Source organism: Propithecus coquereli, unplaced genomic scaffold, assembly GCF_000956105.1.
Source record: "Propithecus coquereli isolate 6110/MARCELLA unplaced genomic scaffold, Pcoq_1.0 Scaffold114, whole genome shotgun sequence".
Lineage (NCBI taxonomy): Eukaryota > Metazoa > Chordata > Mammalia > Primates > Indriidae > Propithecus > Propithecus coquereli.
Genome location: NW_012135414.1, coordinates 2,846,247 through 2,862,201, shown reverse-complemented (window position 1 = coordinate 2,862,201; position 15,955 = coordinate 2,846,247). Strand labels below are relative to the sequence as shown.

General features: G+C 49.8%; 2 protein-coding genes across 2 annotated transcripts; both read right to left on the bottom strand.

Moving 5' to 3' along the window:
* Positions 1-249: 249 nt before the first annotated feature.
* Positions 250-7,674, bottom strand: PIGO (phosphatidylinositol glycan anchor biosynthesis, class O). Its single transcript, XM_012656326.1, has 11 exons — positions 7,636-7,674; positions 6,372-6,883; positions 5,616-5,759; positions 5,296-5,419; positions 4,826-4,985; positions 4,435-4,614; positions 2,644-4,171; positions 1,877-2,083; positions 1,446-1,660; positions 785-855; positions 250-625 (listed from the first exon to the last, which is right to left on the bottom strand). The coding sequence occupies exons 2-11, from the start codon at positions 6,880-6,882 to the stop codon at positions 496-498; spliced, it is 3,270 nt and encodes a 1,089-aa protein (XP_012511780.1). The 5' UTR covers position 6,883; positions 7,636-7,674; the 3' UTR covers positions 250-495.
* Positions 7,675-10,226: 2,552 nt separating this feature from the next.
* On the bottom strand, positions 10,227-13,442 carry STOML2 (stomatin (EPB72)-like 2). The gene is made up of 10 exons (XM_012656316.1): positions 13,301-13,442; positions 12,931-13,068; positions 12,333-12,432; positions 12,142-12,200; positions 11,953-12,054; positions 11,669-11,803; positions 11,382-11,526; positions 11,195-11,274; positions 10,848-10,976; positions 10,227-10,508 (listed from the first exon to the last, which is right to left on the bottom strand). The coding sequence occupies exons 1-10, from the start codon at positions 13,343-13,345 to the stop codon at positions 10,371-10,373; spliced, it is 1,071 nt and encodes a 356-aa protein (XP_012511770.1). The 5' UTR covers positions 13,346-13,442; the 3' UTR covers positions 10,227-10,370.
* Between the last annotated feature and the right edge of the window lie 2,513 nt (positions 13,443-15,955).

Below are 15,955 nucleotides of genomic sequence, written 5' to 3'. Positions count from 1 at the left end.
CATATGAACTTAACAAAATGTGCATGGCAAAGGAAAATGGCAGATGGGATAATAGGAATGATTCAGGAAGAGGTGGGAGCAGTGAATTCAGACAACTCCAACTACTTCCTAAAGGTTCTCAGGTGCAGCCAGGCTTGCCTAAGACGATTTATCCCATCTGTGCCTGGTAGGAGAGGAGCATGACCCTCCCCCAACCACTATAGGATGGTGGGGGCTCCCCCACATCTAGGACACACATATTTACATTATTATTTTATTCCATTTTGAGAAATCCCCCTAGTCCCTCAGATGCATCCAAATCAGGAGTTAGGGATCAGGCACCACTGTGATTCTGAATTATAAAATAATGAAGTCCCAGAAGTCAGCAGCTTCTGGCTGCATGGTGGTAAGAGGTATGGCTGAGCCTCTCTTACAGATCATCCAGCACCTGCGCAGGCCAGGCTAAATGGTGCTTCAGCTCTCTCTGTAGCCAGGTGTCAGCAACCATACCCTAGGCTACCTTTGCTGGGCCAGAACTAGCTGCCTGAACCAGGAGCTCACAGCACCATCCACTCGCATCACCAAAGCTATGCCCAGGAGAAGTCCCACGCTGCTTACAATGAAGCCCAAAGCCTCAAAAATGAACCTGCAAAGAAAAGTGGAGAATCTCAGGAAACAGAAAGTAGTCCTAGTACCTTTTCCCTGCAGAAGCAAATCTTGGCCACCCTGGATGTTTAGGACGTTCGTACTCTGCTCTAAGCTTCTCGCTCCCCACCACATCTACTTCTCAAGCAAACGTACTCACTTGGGGGCAAACACCTTCCAGACCATGAGATGCCTGCGGAGGATGGAAGCTGCCAAGGCACAGGCCAGAATCTAAAAGAGAAGAGGAGGGGCCAGGTTACTTGAGAGGGAAGGAGGAAGCAGGGCAAAGGGAGAGTTGCTATAGGCCCCTATGAAAAATAGGAGGAGGAAAGTAGTGCGTGTCAGTGGAAAAAAAACCTAGCTAGGTGTTAGGAGACCCAATTCTTGTCCTGGCTCAACCATTGACTATGTGACCTTGGGCAAGTCACTGTCTATCTGTGTTGTTAACACTCAGGCTCTGCTTCCCAGGGTGGAAGAAGATGTCAGCACCACATCTGCCTCTAGGGAAAAGGACAAGGAAGATCTATGACCACAATTTGGGAAAAAATCCTGGCCATTACCTCAGCTTTTCCAGTCTGTCCACTGATGCAGTGATCCCCAAATGCAAATAGCAGGGTATGGATCTAGGCTGTAGATAGGAAATAAGCCAGGACCGGCAGGTTCAACCCAAAGCTGCCATATGAGGCCATTGGGCTTGGGCAACCATTTCACTTATGTGTACCTCAGTCAAGGCTCTCTCCCAGGGTTTTTAAAAGTATGAAAGAATGTGACACACACACATGAGAAAAGGTCATTAACTCTGATCTCTCCCCTACACCCACCTGAACACCAAGGACAAAGAGGTACTTGAGGCCCAGCTGCAGCAGTGCTGCATTGAAGTGGTGCGGTGCATCCCGGAGCCGCATCTCCATCAGTGGCTCCTCCTCCTCCTCAGGCCTGACTCTGGCCTCAGCTTCATTCCCTGGGGGCAGCTGCCTCTTCCGAAGCCCTTGACTCTCACACAGGAAGGGCCAGAGCAGGAGCAGTGGGCAACCTACTGCCTCAGGGGGAGGGCAGGGCTGGAATCAGTGGAGGACCCTGGAACCAGTCACACTGGTCCCCAACCACCCTCATTGGCTTGGGTTCCAATTAGCCTAAGCCAAGAGCTGCCAACAACCCAAAAAACCACATCTCTCCATTCAAATCCAGGGGTTTCCTTTCTTTCCACAAAGCTGGAGTAAACAATGGAAGCAAGTGAGGGGTGAGGAGGTACCTGCAAAGAGGAGGTGGGAGGCAAAGGTATTGGCTCCCACTAGCAAAGCAGGCAGCCAGGTAGAGGAGCCATGACCCTCTGGGAATCCCACAAAGGCTGCATGCCAATGGATGGCTGGAAAGACAGGCTGGTGGCCCGTGGAGTAGAAGGTCTGTGTGGCCATCAGGGCCCAAGCTAAGACTGCCTGCCATGGCACAGTGAAAGGACCTGGAGGAAAAGATACGCCTCTTTACAGTCACATCTCATTCCCCAATCCATAGCCTCTGCCCCACAATCATATATTGCTACTACTACAGTGCTAATTCTCACACACACTCACATGTTTATCACCCCAACCTCCTCACAGTCAACACTTACTCTAATTCTCTCTGGGGCATAAAGCCCCACCACCCTGATCTGAACCGTACTGTGGTCAATCTCTTTCTCTCAAATACACACAGCTCAATATGCCATTATATATTCATAATTCACCACTTCCATCACTGGAAAATCAGGAAATACGCTCCTGAGGATGCAGCATTTCCACAAGGAGTCTCAGAGGACTCATCTCCCCTCTCCATGAACCCTGTGAGCCAACAGGAGGGATCGATTAGCTTGGCTTTGGCAGGTAAGAGAGAGGACATCAGGAAGACCTTCCCAACTGTGTGGGGCATGAGACCCTGTGTCAAGGTGAGGAACATGAGGAGCAACATCTCCCTGAAAACAAAAGGGGCTGAACTTACATCACTACTGTCCTTAGATGAATCAGGGCTGAGATATATATTTACCAGGGGTGATGATGGGTGTCCCAGCAGCAAGCAGATGCAGGAGAAGGAAGCTCTGCAGAAACAGAAGCAGGAACACAAGGCTGATACGCTCTGCATGCAATAGCAGAAGTGGGAAGGCCAACAGGGTGAGGGCTGTGACCATAGCAGCTGAGTAGACACTCCCCAACTGATAAGCAGCCACAGTCAGGGGACCCTGAGGTTTGGTCCTCTCTAGCCGGTCCCGGAACTCCTCCTGCATGTGTCGGTAGATTTGAGGGACCACATAATCCAGGTCAGCCTGAGTAGTTGGGGGGCCTGAGAAGGGAGTGAGGACAGTCCTGGTCCTTGGAGCACCTGTCCCAGCCTTTACCAGCACTGTCACAGGCTTCCAGAGTAGCAGCACAACCCCTGAAATAGCCAGTCCTGCCACAGCCCTAGGCAGTACAACTGATGCCCCAGCAACCAGGGCCCGGAGACGCGGGGGTGCTTCGTCTGCCCCCGAAGCCAATGCCCAGTAGGCAGCAGTGCCCAGTGCCATTAGGGGCAGTCCCCAGCGCACAAAGAGCATGGGAGGCTCAGGGCTCTTGAGATTACCGTAGCGCTGAAGCCACAGACGTACAATGGCTAACAGGGCCACCAGTGCCCCTACACAAGTTCCATACCACAAATTCTTGGCTCGACCGCCCACCATGGATGCCAGAGGACTCAGCCAGGGAGAGGAGTGGCAAGCAGGTGTCTCTTCAGGGCAGCGATGAAAAAGCCCAGCTAGCCTTGTACATAAAAGCAACCCAACTCCAAGCCTCAGGGCATATGCCCCACTGTGCCGTGGGAGGCCTGCTGAGGATGAAGAGCCAAGGCGAGGTACTGTGAGCAGCTTAGGTGGCAGAAGCTGGCCCTCCCAGTGAAGCTGGGCAACCAGGAGCAAGATGAATGAGCCCAAAAGGAAGGGGGTAGCCCTGGCCTCAGCTACAACAAAACTATCAGAGAAGAATGCTGCCAAGCGAAAGGGCAGGAATAAAAGGACAGACCCAGGGAAGGGAAGCAGCATTGCCAGGGGCCTCTTGGACCCCCAGCCAGCCCAGGCTTTCCACAGAAAAGGGGGGAGTGAGCTCATTGCAGCCACAGCCCCTAGAAGCACTGGATCCAGCTTCAGCCCAATAGTTGCCAGGAGTCCAGCATACACTATGGCCCCAGCCAGGCCCCAGGCCACAGGTATCAGGAGTAGAGGGCGGAAGGGGAAACCTGGGGATGTTGTCCACTGGGATGCCAGCAAGCAGAGAAAGCAGGCAGCAGCCAAGAGAGCAGCGCCTCCCACCATGCGGACCAGAGAAAAACGAGCCCAAGACTCAATGCACATGGCCCGAGCTCCCCTTAGGAACTTCTGTAGCTCAGCAATCACAGTCCGCAGTGTCGCCTCAGCCCCCTGGGGACTCTGCAGAAACCATTGGTAGTCAGCAGAGGCCTTGGAGAAGAGGTTCTGCAGCTGATGAAGCTCCTTAGCTTGAAGGTCCTGAGTAGCAGCTGAATAGGTGTGAAGAAATCGGGACACCTGGCAAAGAAAAGGTCAGAAGGCAAAGGGAATAGGTCAGAGATATAAACTGGGGCAGAGTCAAGGATAGATATTACAAAAGGGGGTACCTAGAAATCAGTGACCCAAACTCTGTTCAGGATGGAGGAATGGGGGGATAATGAAGGGGGACATAGCTATGGAAGGTGAGATTAAGACTAAACAAAGTAAAATGGAATGGGTCATTATGCTTCTCTCATGCCCACCCTAGCTCTGTCACCTGGAAGCCCAGCCCCCTTACCTACCTGCTGGGCATTGAGATGAAGAGCAGTGGCCTGGGCTAGAGAAGAGGAGTGGGGCTGGGAGTCCTCACCCCCTGAGAACAGCTCAGCCATCACCTCCCCAATGTTCCCAAATGGGATGGGTAGACCCAGCAACAGGGCCAGTGTAGGCACGAGGCTGACTTGTGGAATCACCTCTGGCTCCTAGAGGGAAAGGATAGGGATCAATCATCACAAAGTTGAAGTCAGTGTTTGGGATGTAAGACACAGGGGCTTAGGTAGGAAGTGAGAGTGAAATCATCCAAACCCATGATCATGGATTTGGGGGCCTAAAACAGAGGGATCCATGAGGATGATATGATCTTGACATGGGCTAAATACTGGGAGACCAAATGAGGCACACCCCAGGCCTCACCTCTGGTGGGGCGCTGGGGAAGAGGGCTGTGGGGCTGTATAGAAACAGTGCAGCTGAGACCTCCAGCTCACTGTCCCCTCCATGGTCCCCATTCATGGTCATCCCGTGGTCCCCAGCTACCACCAGCAGTGTGTCATTCTCCAGGCGCTCCACAAGTCCCCTGGGGGCCAAGAAATGTGTCAGGGGCTAGGGATGGATAAAAATTTTTCTCAGCCCATTCACCCCAGCTAGGACTTACATTAGTAGGGCCTAGACCTTTGGCAAAGAGATACCTCTTTGGCCATGACCCTGATGCCCAAAGCCACACACTCAGTTATTCTACATGGATGAGGCTCCAAGCTTCAGAAAAGGCCTGGAGAAGACAAAATTCAGCCAGGAAAGAGGCTTAAAGATAAGGACTTCTCCTGGGACCATATATCCTGAGATTCTCAGATACAAACCCACTCCCCCAGCCAATACCCCATACTCACTGGATCACCTGGTCCATCTGGCTAAGTTTCTTGGCCATTTCAGGGTGGTGAGGGCCATGCTTATGGCCACAATGATCCACACCCAGGAAGTGAGCAATCAGCACATCCCATTCACCACTGTCCACTGTGAAGGGGAGAGCACTGAGCACAGGGGACTAAAGCCCACTCCTCAACCCCAGCCAGGCTTTGACACTCCTCTATGTTCAGGGATACAAGCCCAAGCCATTACACCCATGGGAGGCTCAGAATTTGTGGACTAAAGCAGCCCTCCCCAGCTCCCAGTCTTAGTCAGGGACTTGGTGCTCTGGTTCCATGCTCACTGGTGGGGTAGAGGTGTTCCAGGATGCCACTGTCCACTGTGTGTAGGTCTCTGACATTGAAGGATGGGAAGAAGAAAGCCTGGGAGAAAGCTCCAGGGAAAAGGTCTTTCCAGGTATCATCTCCCATGAAGACTACACGCCTTCCTGCAGGAACATGACAGGGAGTCAGAACCTGAGCAGGAGTCAGGGCAGGGAAAAAGGAAAGGAGGCCCTTTAAAGACCCATCAAAAATCCCAACCATGCACCCTAAAGCACAGCAATTCCTTTCAGCAACTCCATATCCTTCAGGGCCTAACATTTCCCACCAAGAAGATTCTCCTGATAACCATACTCCCCACCTAGACCTTCCACTTCTGCTTCCTACAAAATGCTCTGCTAATTCTCAGCCTCTGGCTATTTTGCTTTTTCCTAGTCAATAAGTGAACTGGGTCTAGATCACTCCCTTCTCTTTTCCACACTTGCAAGGTGAGACCTGTAACTTCTCCTCTTCATCCCTCCCCTGCCCCTTTACTGAGGCTCTCCAAGAGTAAAATCAACACTCCATGCAAATTAGAAGCTTCGCAAGGACAAAGCCTGGATCCCCTTTCCTTTGTCCCCCAACCTCAGCACCCTACATGCAGGGCCCTCGTCTCTTTCTCCACCCCTGTTCCCCCTACATCTTAGTCAAGCATGCAGCTGGGCAACCAAAATTCTAGCTGACTTCTAAAAAATAAATCTGCCAAGGTACTCCTGGCCTTCAGAGGGACCCAGACTGACCTGCACTGGTGAGCTGCTTAATGAGATTGTCTTCCGTTATGGCGTGGCTGGCAAAGTTACTACCAGCATCAATAAAAGTAGGCAGTGAGCCAGTGGTGAGGGCCTTGAGGCGCTGCATGGTGGTGGTAGGGGGATCAACCTGAGATCGGTAGAGCCGGGCATGGTGGGGCTGAGTCTCCAGGATCCTCTGCAGGGAGCCTAGTTTGCCCAGGAAGGGTAGGGAAACAGGAGGCTCTCCAGGCATGTGTGAGCGCTGGGGCTGGGCAAAGTCAAATCGCAAAGCATCTATCAGCACCAACACAACACGGGAGAATCGGGAAGCCATCCAACAGGTCCTGGGTTCCCCTTGGCTCCCCCGTGGCAGAGACCCAGGGCCTGGGGGCTCTTGGCAGGTGCTGTGGTTGGTGAGCTCCAAACGAGTGAGCAGGAAGCCACTGGTGAAGAGGGCAATGCCAGCATAGAAGAGGAAGCAGACCCAGGCCAGGAAGAGCAGCACTGAGATCTTCTGCATCCTGGTAGGGGCGAGGGGAGGAAATACATCACGATGGGGACAAAGAACCAGTGGATATTCTGGTCCCTGAATACAAAGCCCAGGTAGAATCTTCCTCTTAGAAGCCTTCCTGGACTTAAAGAGTCCCAAAGCCAACCCATCGCAATGGTTCTGAAGGTGAGGTCCCAGACTATGGGCATCAATCAACCTGGAGCTGATGTTAAAAATGCTATTTCCATGCCCTAGCCCAGACCTACTGAATCAGGACCTTTGTAGGTAGAGCACAGGAACGTGCATATATATACCAGGAAATCCTACTGCTGAAAAATGACAGTCACAAGGGAAACTTTATTCTAAGTGGTAGACTCCTCTCTGACCGCCGTTTCTGCATCTCTCCCCTCACTAATCTCAACGCCCCTAGGTGACAAGGGCTTGAAGCCTCAGGGGAATCCTGGCCCGGCCAACGGCGCCTCCTGGCGGGGACCAAGGGGACCAAGGGGAGGAGTCACGCTCCGCTTCCGGGCAGCCAGGTTGGCCTGGAAACCTGAGGCAAGACCTCCCGAGCGCAGCGGGGCAGGTGCGCGGTTGGGGAGCCGGTTGGGCCTCGCTGGGACCTGGGCTTCCGAGTGTCTCTGCCTCCTCCAATGGCTACCCGGCCTCCGCCTGGGAACCCTAGCCCCAGTACTGGGCACCTCGGGCTGGGAGCTTGGAGAGAAGAATCCCTTATTTTGTGGTGAGGGGAGCGTGCGGGATTGTTGGGACACCCTGGCTCACCTGGAACAGCGCCCGGAAGTGCGGCGGCGGCGGCGCCCGCGGCCTGGCACCACAGAGATGAGCGCGCCAGACCGAGCGGCCCGCCGGGGCCCTATCGCCATCTGCCGGCTCCTCGGTGGAAGTTCGTCAAGGAGCGTAGGGCTGGCTACAGAGTTCGACGGGAGATACAGTGATTTAGAATTGGGGACAAGAGACCAGGCTAGAACTCAGAGAACCACTGTCCATTCATGGTTAAGCACAGCCTCTGGAGTCAAACTTCACTTGAATCCTACCTCTGCCACTCATTGTCATTATTGGGCATTACCTCATCTGTTAAATGGAGATAAATAATACTTTCTATCAAGACCTCCAACTGACTCTTACAACTCAATAGTAAAAAAAATCAAATAATTCAATTAAAAAATGGCCAACGGATCTGACTAGGCATTTCTCCAAAAAAGACATACAAATAACCAATAAACACATGGAAAGATACTCAACGTCATTAACTATCCAGGAAATACTGGAGATAACACTTCAAACCCACTAGGACAGCTGTAATTAAAAAAGACAGATAATAACAAGTGTTGGCAAGACTGTGGAGAAATTGGAACCCTCATACACTGCTGGTGGGATTGTAAAATGGTGCAGCAGCTTTGGAAAACAGATCCTCAAAAGGTTAAACATTGTATGAGCCAGCAATTTCACTCCTTAGGTATATACCTAAGAGAAATGAAAACATATGTACAAACAAAAACTTGTACATGAATGTTCATAGTATCATTATCCATAAGGTGGAAACCCAAATTCCCACCACTGATGAACGGATAAAGAAAATATAGTGTATCTATACAATGCAATATTGTGGAGGAAAGGCGTGATGAAAATGTTCTAAAATTATGGTTGCACAATTCTGAATATACTAAAAATTACTGAATTTATATTTTAAATGGGTAAATTGTGTGGTATGTGAATTATGTCTCAATAAAGCTATTGTTAAAAACAAAACAATCTTATTCTCAGAATAAAAGCCTAAGCTCTTGTAGTGGCTCTATATAGCCCTATATACTAGCTGCCTCTTCCCCCTCTGATTCATCTAGCTGCCTGCCACTTCTTTGCTTCTTTAACTCTGTTCCATCCACAATAGCTCCTTTGCTCTTCCTAGTTCTAAGCCAGGCCTGCTCTGCCTCAGGGCATTTTCATTTGCAATCTCCTCTGTCAGTTTCACTCCCAGGTGCCAAAATGGGTGCTCCCTTCACCTCCTTCATATCTAAGTTCAAATATAACGTCAGTGAGGCTTCCTGGAAAGCTCTACTTAATAATAAAGCTCCTCCCCCAAAGTCCCCATCTCACTTCCTTTCTTTAATTTCTTCCGTAGCACAATTCATCAACATCTGAAAATCTACACATCTTACTTACGGTTTGTCCCCCCCATATAGTACGTCAACTCATTGAGGACAGGGCATTTTGTTTTCTTCATTACTATATCATCAATGCCTAGCATATATTTGGGATTCAATATTTATCAAATGGATAAAAGAATAAATTCTAATTCAGAAGTATGTCGAATCATTCCCCCACCTTCATCCCCATGGCCCCTTACCTCAGTTAAGACCTCATCACCCTCCGTGGGATCACTGAGGCTGCCTTCTTACTGTCCTCCCAGCCTCCCATCTCTCCTTCATATCCTTTCTCAATATTACAGCAGGTCAGCTCTATCTAAAACATTAATGGGATTACTTCAATCTTAAAAATCTTCATGGGAAGAAAAAAAACTCTCATGGTTTCCTTACCACCCTAGGGATAACATCCAACTCCTTCAGCTGGACTCTAGCTCCCTGTGATTTGGCCCTTGCCATACAGTCCCATCCCCCCAGCACCCTACCTTTCAGCTGCAGAAACAACTCTTTGAATGTTTCAGCTTCTCTCAAGCAATGAGCCTTTGCATATTCTAGTTCAGGCTCTAACTTGGTGAAAACCTGTTAATTTTTTCAGCCTGAATTCAAAGGCGGAGTGAGCAACCCAGCTGCCCACAAGCTGATGTGCTCCTCCCCACAGGATCCCTCAGCCAGAACTTTCCTCCACTGTAGCATGTATCACTTTCTATCACTGCCCACTTCCTTGTCTGTCTTCCCTACCTGACCTTGTTTTCTGTGAAAGCAGGGACCACTGAGTCTCAGTTGTTTTTGTAACCCATGTCTAGTACTGAGCTTGGCACATAATAGACATCATTAAATATTTTTGAATGAATGAATGAAGCATGTCCTTGGTCCCTGAAGACCCCTTAAGCATTCAGCAGTACTACCCTGTCAGGGTGGTCCTCTTTGCTGTGAAAAATCCCCCCAAACACCTGCTTTGAACACACAGCCCCACACTTTGTAAGAGGGACTATATTCCCCAGCTTACAGTTCGGTAGACACATGGTCTAATCCTTCCACCCTATCCCACTGCTTCTCTTGAAGACAGAAAGGATAGTTTCTCTTTACATAAAGTTTAATCTTTCTCAGGGAGTCATCAGTTCCCAAGACCTGACAGATCTGGAGTATGGGAGTGAACATCCAAAGAAAACGCTGGTGACTTTCCCAACTTCATTCCCCAATTAAAGAGGATAGTTTCTGGTTTGCCATTGGTATGTTTATTACATGATTAAAGTTCAAATAAAAAAATAAAAACCAAAATCTTGGCAGGGAGGCTAGAGTCGGAATCTGGGAGTGCTGCTTCCCTGCCCCCAGACTCCCTGGCCAACCCTGGCTGCACTAACTCAGCTTGACTCGATCAAGTTCTTCATCAAGACTTGCATCTGTGCCCTGGTCATCTCTGCTGCTCCCACTGGAGGCCGAGTCCTGGGCCCCTGGCATTGGGGCTTTGGTGAGGGCCCCATATACACCCATGGCCTGAGGAGAGGGACAGAGAGAAAACCATGAGGACACCTAGCAGAAGGGGCCACCCAACCTACCAATGGCTATAAGGAAAAAGGTGGCACTTGGGCCAGGGAGTTTGGTTTTTCTTTCTTCCCTCTCTTAAGCTTGTCTTAACAACGTATCTCAAGATTTCCTCATCTTCAGGGGTGAATGGGGATGTCTCATTCTTAGAGATTCTGTCTCTAAGGGAATGAAGGGAGGTCTAAAGCCAAGGTACAATGAAGACCTCTATGGTATTAAGTGGCAATGGTGGTGGTGGGGACTTAGTCCCTGGCACTGGTGCTTTGTGTTGGGTCCTCAGAGAGTTCTAACCTGAGCAACCATACTGGTGACATCACCGGGATTGGAGGGCAGTAGGATAGTGTTGGAGTCCTTGGCCAGTTTGGAGAATGCGCTGACATACTGCTCTGCCACCGTCAGTGAAGCTGCTGCATCTCCATTCTGTGGCCACAGGGGGATAAAATCAGAGATCATAGACTTGGAGAAGAAGGGGTGGGGGAGTGGAGAAGGGAGGACAGGTTCCTAGAAAGAGGGTATACAGGGATCATGTAATCCAATTCAATAAGGCCCACACAGGCAGGAACTCCCCCCAAGGGTAGATGAGAGAACCTCTTCCACTGTCAATTCCTGTTCTCCACTCCCACCCAGGGGCCTCTCACATGTTGTGTCAAAGCTGCAGCCAGGATGCGAATAGCTTCAGCCTTGGCCTTGGCCTTGGCCAGAACTGCACTGGCCTCTCCTGGAAGAACAGAGAAGACAGAGCTTGACAATGAAGTCAGAGTACCCCAAAGCTCCCATCCCAGTACCCATGCCCTATTTTTCCCTCTGCCTCTGCCCTCTGCTGACCTGCTGCCTGATTTATTTGTTCAGCCTTTTCTGCTTCGGAGGCCAGGATCTGGGCCTGTTTCTTTCCCTCTGCCACATTGATGGCCGACTCTCGGGTCCCCTCAGACTCTAGAACTGTGGCCCGTTTCCGCCGCTCTGCCTCTACCTGGAAGCCACCATCAATAAGAAACCAGGGGAAACTCTTACAACAGACCTGCAACTACACCCATCATAATAGAAAGGGAGTCCAGGTCCCCTTGGGACTGGAGCATCCTGAGGTCCTTTTCCAACCCTTCCCTGGTCCCTACCTGCATCTGCATGGACTCTTTCACTCGGGGTGGCACATGAATATCCTTGATCTCATAACGAAGGCAGCGGATGCCCCAGCAGTCAGCAGCCTGGTTGATGGCATCCACAATGCTGGCATTCAGGGACTCCCGCTCCTGGAGGAAGACAGGTGTAAGCTCCACAGCCTCAACCCACCTATCAAGGGCCTAAGCTGAGAAGGGCCTGGGACTGATTTTGACCCCCAGAAAGGACTGAGTGCCAGGCATATGCCTTCAAACCCTAACTCTGGCTCAGAGCCACTTACCCGGAAGACTCTGTCCAGAGAGAGTTTGCCGAGCTCTGATCTCATGGTCGTCTGAGCCAACTGGGTGACAGCATACTCAGGGTCTTCCACACCATAGCTTGCCTGAAAAGGATATAGTGTTAGAAGCTTGGGTGCAGGATTTTAGTGAGGTGGGCAACTCAGAAGGCTGGATAAAGTGGGGGAAGATACCTTGTAAGGGTCCATGATGCGGAGGTAAAGGACTCCGTCGATTTGCAGAGTTACATTGTCTGCAGGAGCAGTAGAGAAAAGGAGGAAGGTCAGGCCTCTAGGTCCCAAATGGCTCTTTCTCCTAAGATCTGGATCTTCAGCAACCATATCCTAACAGTCTCAGAGCACCCCTGCCACTCGCACCCCCTCACCAAGAGTCACAGCCGACTGCTCAGGCACGTTGATGACAATTTCCTTGAGACTCTGCACGTATCGGATCCGGTCTAACACAGGGATGAGGATGTTCAAGCCCTGGGAAGAAGAGTCATGGGTTCTCAGAAAGATGGGGACTATGGGATTGGGATCTAAGCTAGTCCTGGAACAGGTAGAGTGTACACACATGGAACATGCCCATAAAAGCAGCAGCCTCTACCAAGAAAGAAGTCCTCAGAAGGCTGAGGTGTCACTGGTGGGGAAACCTAAGAGAATAGGAATGCAAAACTAAGTCTCTGAATGGAAGGGAGAGTCACGAGAATGGGAGTCAGCAGAATAGCCATCTCTAGGCAGGCAGGTAGGACTGAGAGGGTAGATGGGGGAGATTCCCAAGAATGGGGCCTGTGGGATGATAGGGCAATAGCAAAAGGTGGTAACATGGGGATGATGGTCAGCAGCTTGGGCCCCGCCCGGTCTGGCCTGGGGAGTCCGGAGCTAAAGGTGCAGGCAGGCCCCAAGGTGGTCCCACCCCCCACCCCCATGTCGTGAGAGATGCAGGCATCTGGATGGCCCAGGAAGGGCAGAAAAGACTCTCACAGGCTCCAGGATCCGGTGGAATCGGCCCATTCGCTCCACTACCCAGGCCTCCTGCTGTGGCACAAACAGTACCACGGTGTTTCGGGGCAATCCAGAGGAGGCGCGGTGCGGTGTGCGGCCAGAAGCCTGCACAGAGCCCTGAAGGAAAGACGAAGGTGAGCAAAGATCCCAACAAACCTGGCACGCCGCCCCTCTGTACTGGAGGTATCTCCCTAACCCGCGACTCTCCAGGGTCCTTGGAGAGGGACTCACGTGGGGACCATGACCTGTGACCCCAGTCCTCTTCCAAAGTTGGAATCCCGCCCCTTCCCAACTGAGGGACCAGCTGATCTCCGTCCCGACCCTTCGGAGAAGGTTGCCTCGCTCTCACCCTGAGCAAAAGGGCCCCAGTGCCCCGCGCAGCGCGCGCCAGCATTTCCCACGGCCGCAGCGACCTCCGGAACCAACGAGACACGGGGCAGAGCGGTCGCTCCAAACGCCGACACGAGCCTTTCCTCCTGCAGTTCCACTCCCCCAGATGTACTTCCGGCCGTCCCTTCCCCCATTCACACTCACCCAATCAGCGTTACTTGGTAGAGAGTGTATCAAGTTGTTCCCTGGGAAACGCAGACCTTCAGGAGAGGGCCCAAGGCTGGTCCTTATTCTGGTTCTTGCTGTTCGAGCCCTAGATCCCGGACCGGATGGCCGAAATGGAGGCTACTTTCCGCGTGCATGTGACCCAGAGACACTTCCCACCAAGTTCTTTACCCCGATCCGAGACTGAGTTTACTCTTCAGAGCGTATAATTGCCCCCATCTGTCGCCATAGCGACCAGTGGATTGGCGCTGACTCGGTGCCATGGTTGCCATAGTGACATTATCTGGTAGTCCTGCTGTGTTGTGCCCAGCCCTCCCACTGGGGACTGACCCAATCCTGTTGCCATGGTAACTGGGCCTAACATTGCCCGGTGATTGGGCCGAGGTTTTCTCCTCCCCTCTTTTCTCAAGGCACCACAGCTCCTTCCGTCTCTTTCTAAGCTGTCTATTAGGCCTGGTCCCCTTGTATAGAGTCCAGCAAACAGCTTCAACGTTCAACCTTGTCTGGAGCGTGTCACTGTACACATCCCTGATCCTATGGCACATCCTCGAGACCTGCAATAATCACCCTCATTTTACATGGGGCACTGAATTTCTGAGGGGTTTACGTCATTAACAGGACTAGTATTAATATAAGAATCCAGATCCACGTTCAGGAAATTCAGCTTCTATGGCTGAACTTTACCCACTCCCCAACCCCCTTCGCTATCTAAAAAGAGCCAAGACCAGGCCCCATGGGCTCAGGCCTGCTGCCCCCTCTCTGGGAGAAAGGGCAGAGTCCCAGCTCCAGTTAGGCTCTCCATCCCCCTTCATATCCTCTCCCCAACAGAAAAAGTAAAGCTTAATTCAAGTTTCCAAACAAAAATTTATTCTTTCTTTTTTATTTATTTTTTTCTAGAAAAAGTACCAGGTACAATTTTTTCCTGTTTTTTTCATTTTGTTTTGTTTTTTCCAGTTTCAGCAAATGCTTGTTCCCCTCAGCCCAGCCCCAGGAGTCAGGACTGAGGCTGGGTTAGAGTCTGGAGTGGGGAATGGGGTAGTGTTCTTTTTCTTATAATAGAGGCCTGTTACTCTGCACACAATTCTCTGTCATTCAGTTGTTTGTTTTAATTGAATTATAGTATCAGAGAATGAGCATTATAGTTCATTTTAAATTTGACCTCTTTTGACCAATAAAAAAAACAGCAGGGTGACAAATCCTTTACTAGTCAGCTTTTGTTATAAGCCATTTTCTCTCACTGGTGTGATACCTTGATTTCAGATTCTTTCAAAGCTGTAAATTTAAGTGTCCATACCTCACTTTTTGAGGGGCTTTTGTCTTTTCTCCTCATTTCTTTCATTAATAATAGTATATTCTTTCCTCCTTGAAAAAAGATGTTATCCCTGGTTTTTAGCTGCTGTGGTGGATTTTAAAAATGGCCATAAATCATTCTACTCCTTCTGTCTATGATATGTGGTAGTGCTCCCCCACACTGACTCTGGGCTGGCCTTGTTATTTCCTTTGGCCAATGGGACATTAACAGACATGATGCAAGCAAATGCTTGGGAAAGTGTTTGTTCACTGGGGCTTGCTTTCTTGCTGAGTTTTGAAACTCTGTAATCACCACTATATGAATGAGCTCGGGTTAGCCTGCTGGATGAGGAGAGATACATGGCTAAGTCATCCTTATCATCCCAGCTGATATTCAGCCAACCGCCAGACACGTGAGTGAGGTCATTCTAGACCACTCAGTCTCATCCAAGTTAGTTCAACCAGAAGAACCACATATAGCTGACTCACTGAATAGTGAGAAATGAGAAATTTTTGTTGTAATACATTTTTGTTTTAAGCCACTAATTTTGGGGCTTAAACATGACATAACAAAAGCTAACTGATACAACCTAAATAAATAAAATTCTATTACAAAAAAGGCTTTTATTTTTCCAAAACAATGTCATGAAGAAAAGAAGAATCAAAGAACTGTTCCATATTTAGAGGAGAGTAAAGAGGAATGAAAATGAAATGTTAGTGTCATACTGGATTGGATCCTGGACTGAGTCAGGGAAATGCTCTAAGGACATTGTTGGAACAATTGATAAAATTGGAATATGGACTGTGTAATAGATAAATGTATTGTGGTATTAATTTTCTTAAATTTGATAATTATATTGTGGTTATGTAAGAAAATATCTTGTTCTTAGGAGATATACACTAAAGTATTATGAAGCAAAGTGGCATGATTTATGCAACCTACTCTTAAATAATTGAGGAAAACTAATAAGGTGTATGTATATGTGTGTGTGTGAGAGAGAGAGACAGGCAGAAACTGAGACAGAAAGAGAGGCAGAGAGAGAGGGAGGAAGAGAGAATTACAAAGCAATTGGCAAAATGTTCAAAACTGATCAGTCTGGGTAAAGTTATATGGGGGTTCTTTTTACTATTCTTGTGTCTCTTAAGTTTAAAAATATTT

Excerpts from the sequence above, each read along its gene's own strand:
- PIGO (XM_012656326.1), bottom strand. The coding sequence starts at position 6,882 with ATGCAGAAGATCTCAGTGCTGCTCTTCCTGGCCTGGGTCTGCTTCCTC. Across the intron at positions 2,084-2,643 it reads GACACCCATCATCACCCCTG|GTCCTTTCACTGTGCCATGG; the intron begins GTAAATATATAT and ends CTTTTCCTCCAG. Across the intron at positions 1,661-1,876 it reads CTCCCACCTCCTCTTTGCAG|TAGGTTGCCCACTGCTCCTG; the intron begins GTACCTCCTCAC and ends CCCCTGAGGCAG.
- STOML2 (XM_012656316.1), bottom strand. The coding sequence starts at position 13,345 with ATGCTGGCGCGCGCTGCGCGGGGCACTGGGGCCCTTTTGCTCAGG. Across the intron at positions 11,804-11,952 it reads CTCTGGACAGAGTCTTCCGG|GAGCGGGAGTCCCTGAATGC; the intron begins GTAAGTGGCTCT and ends GTCTTCCTCCAG. Across the intron at positions 10,509-10,847 it reads TCACCAGTATGGTTGCTCAG|GCCATGGGTGTATATGGGGC; the intron begins GTTAGAACTCTC and ends CCCTCTCCTCAG.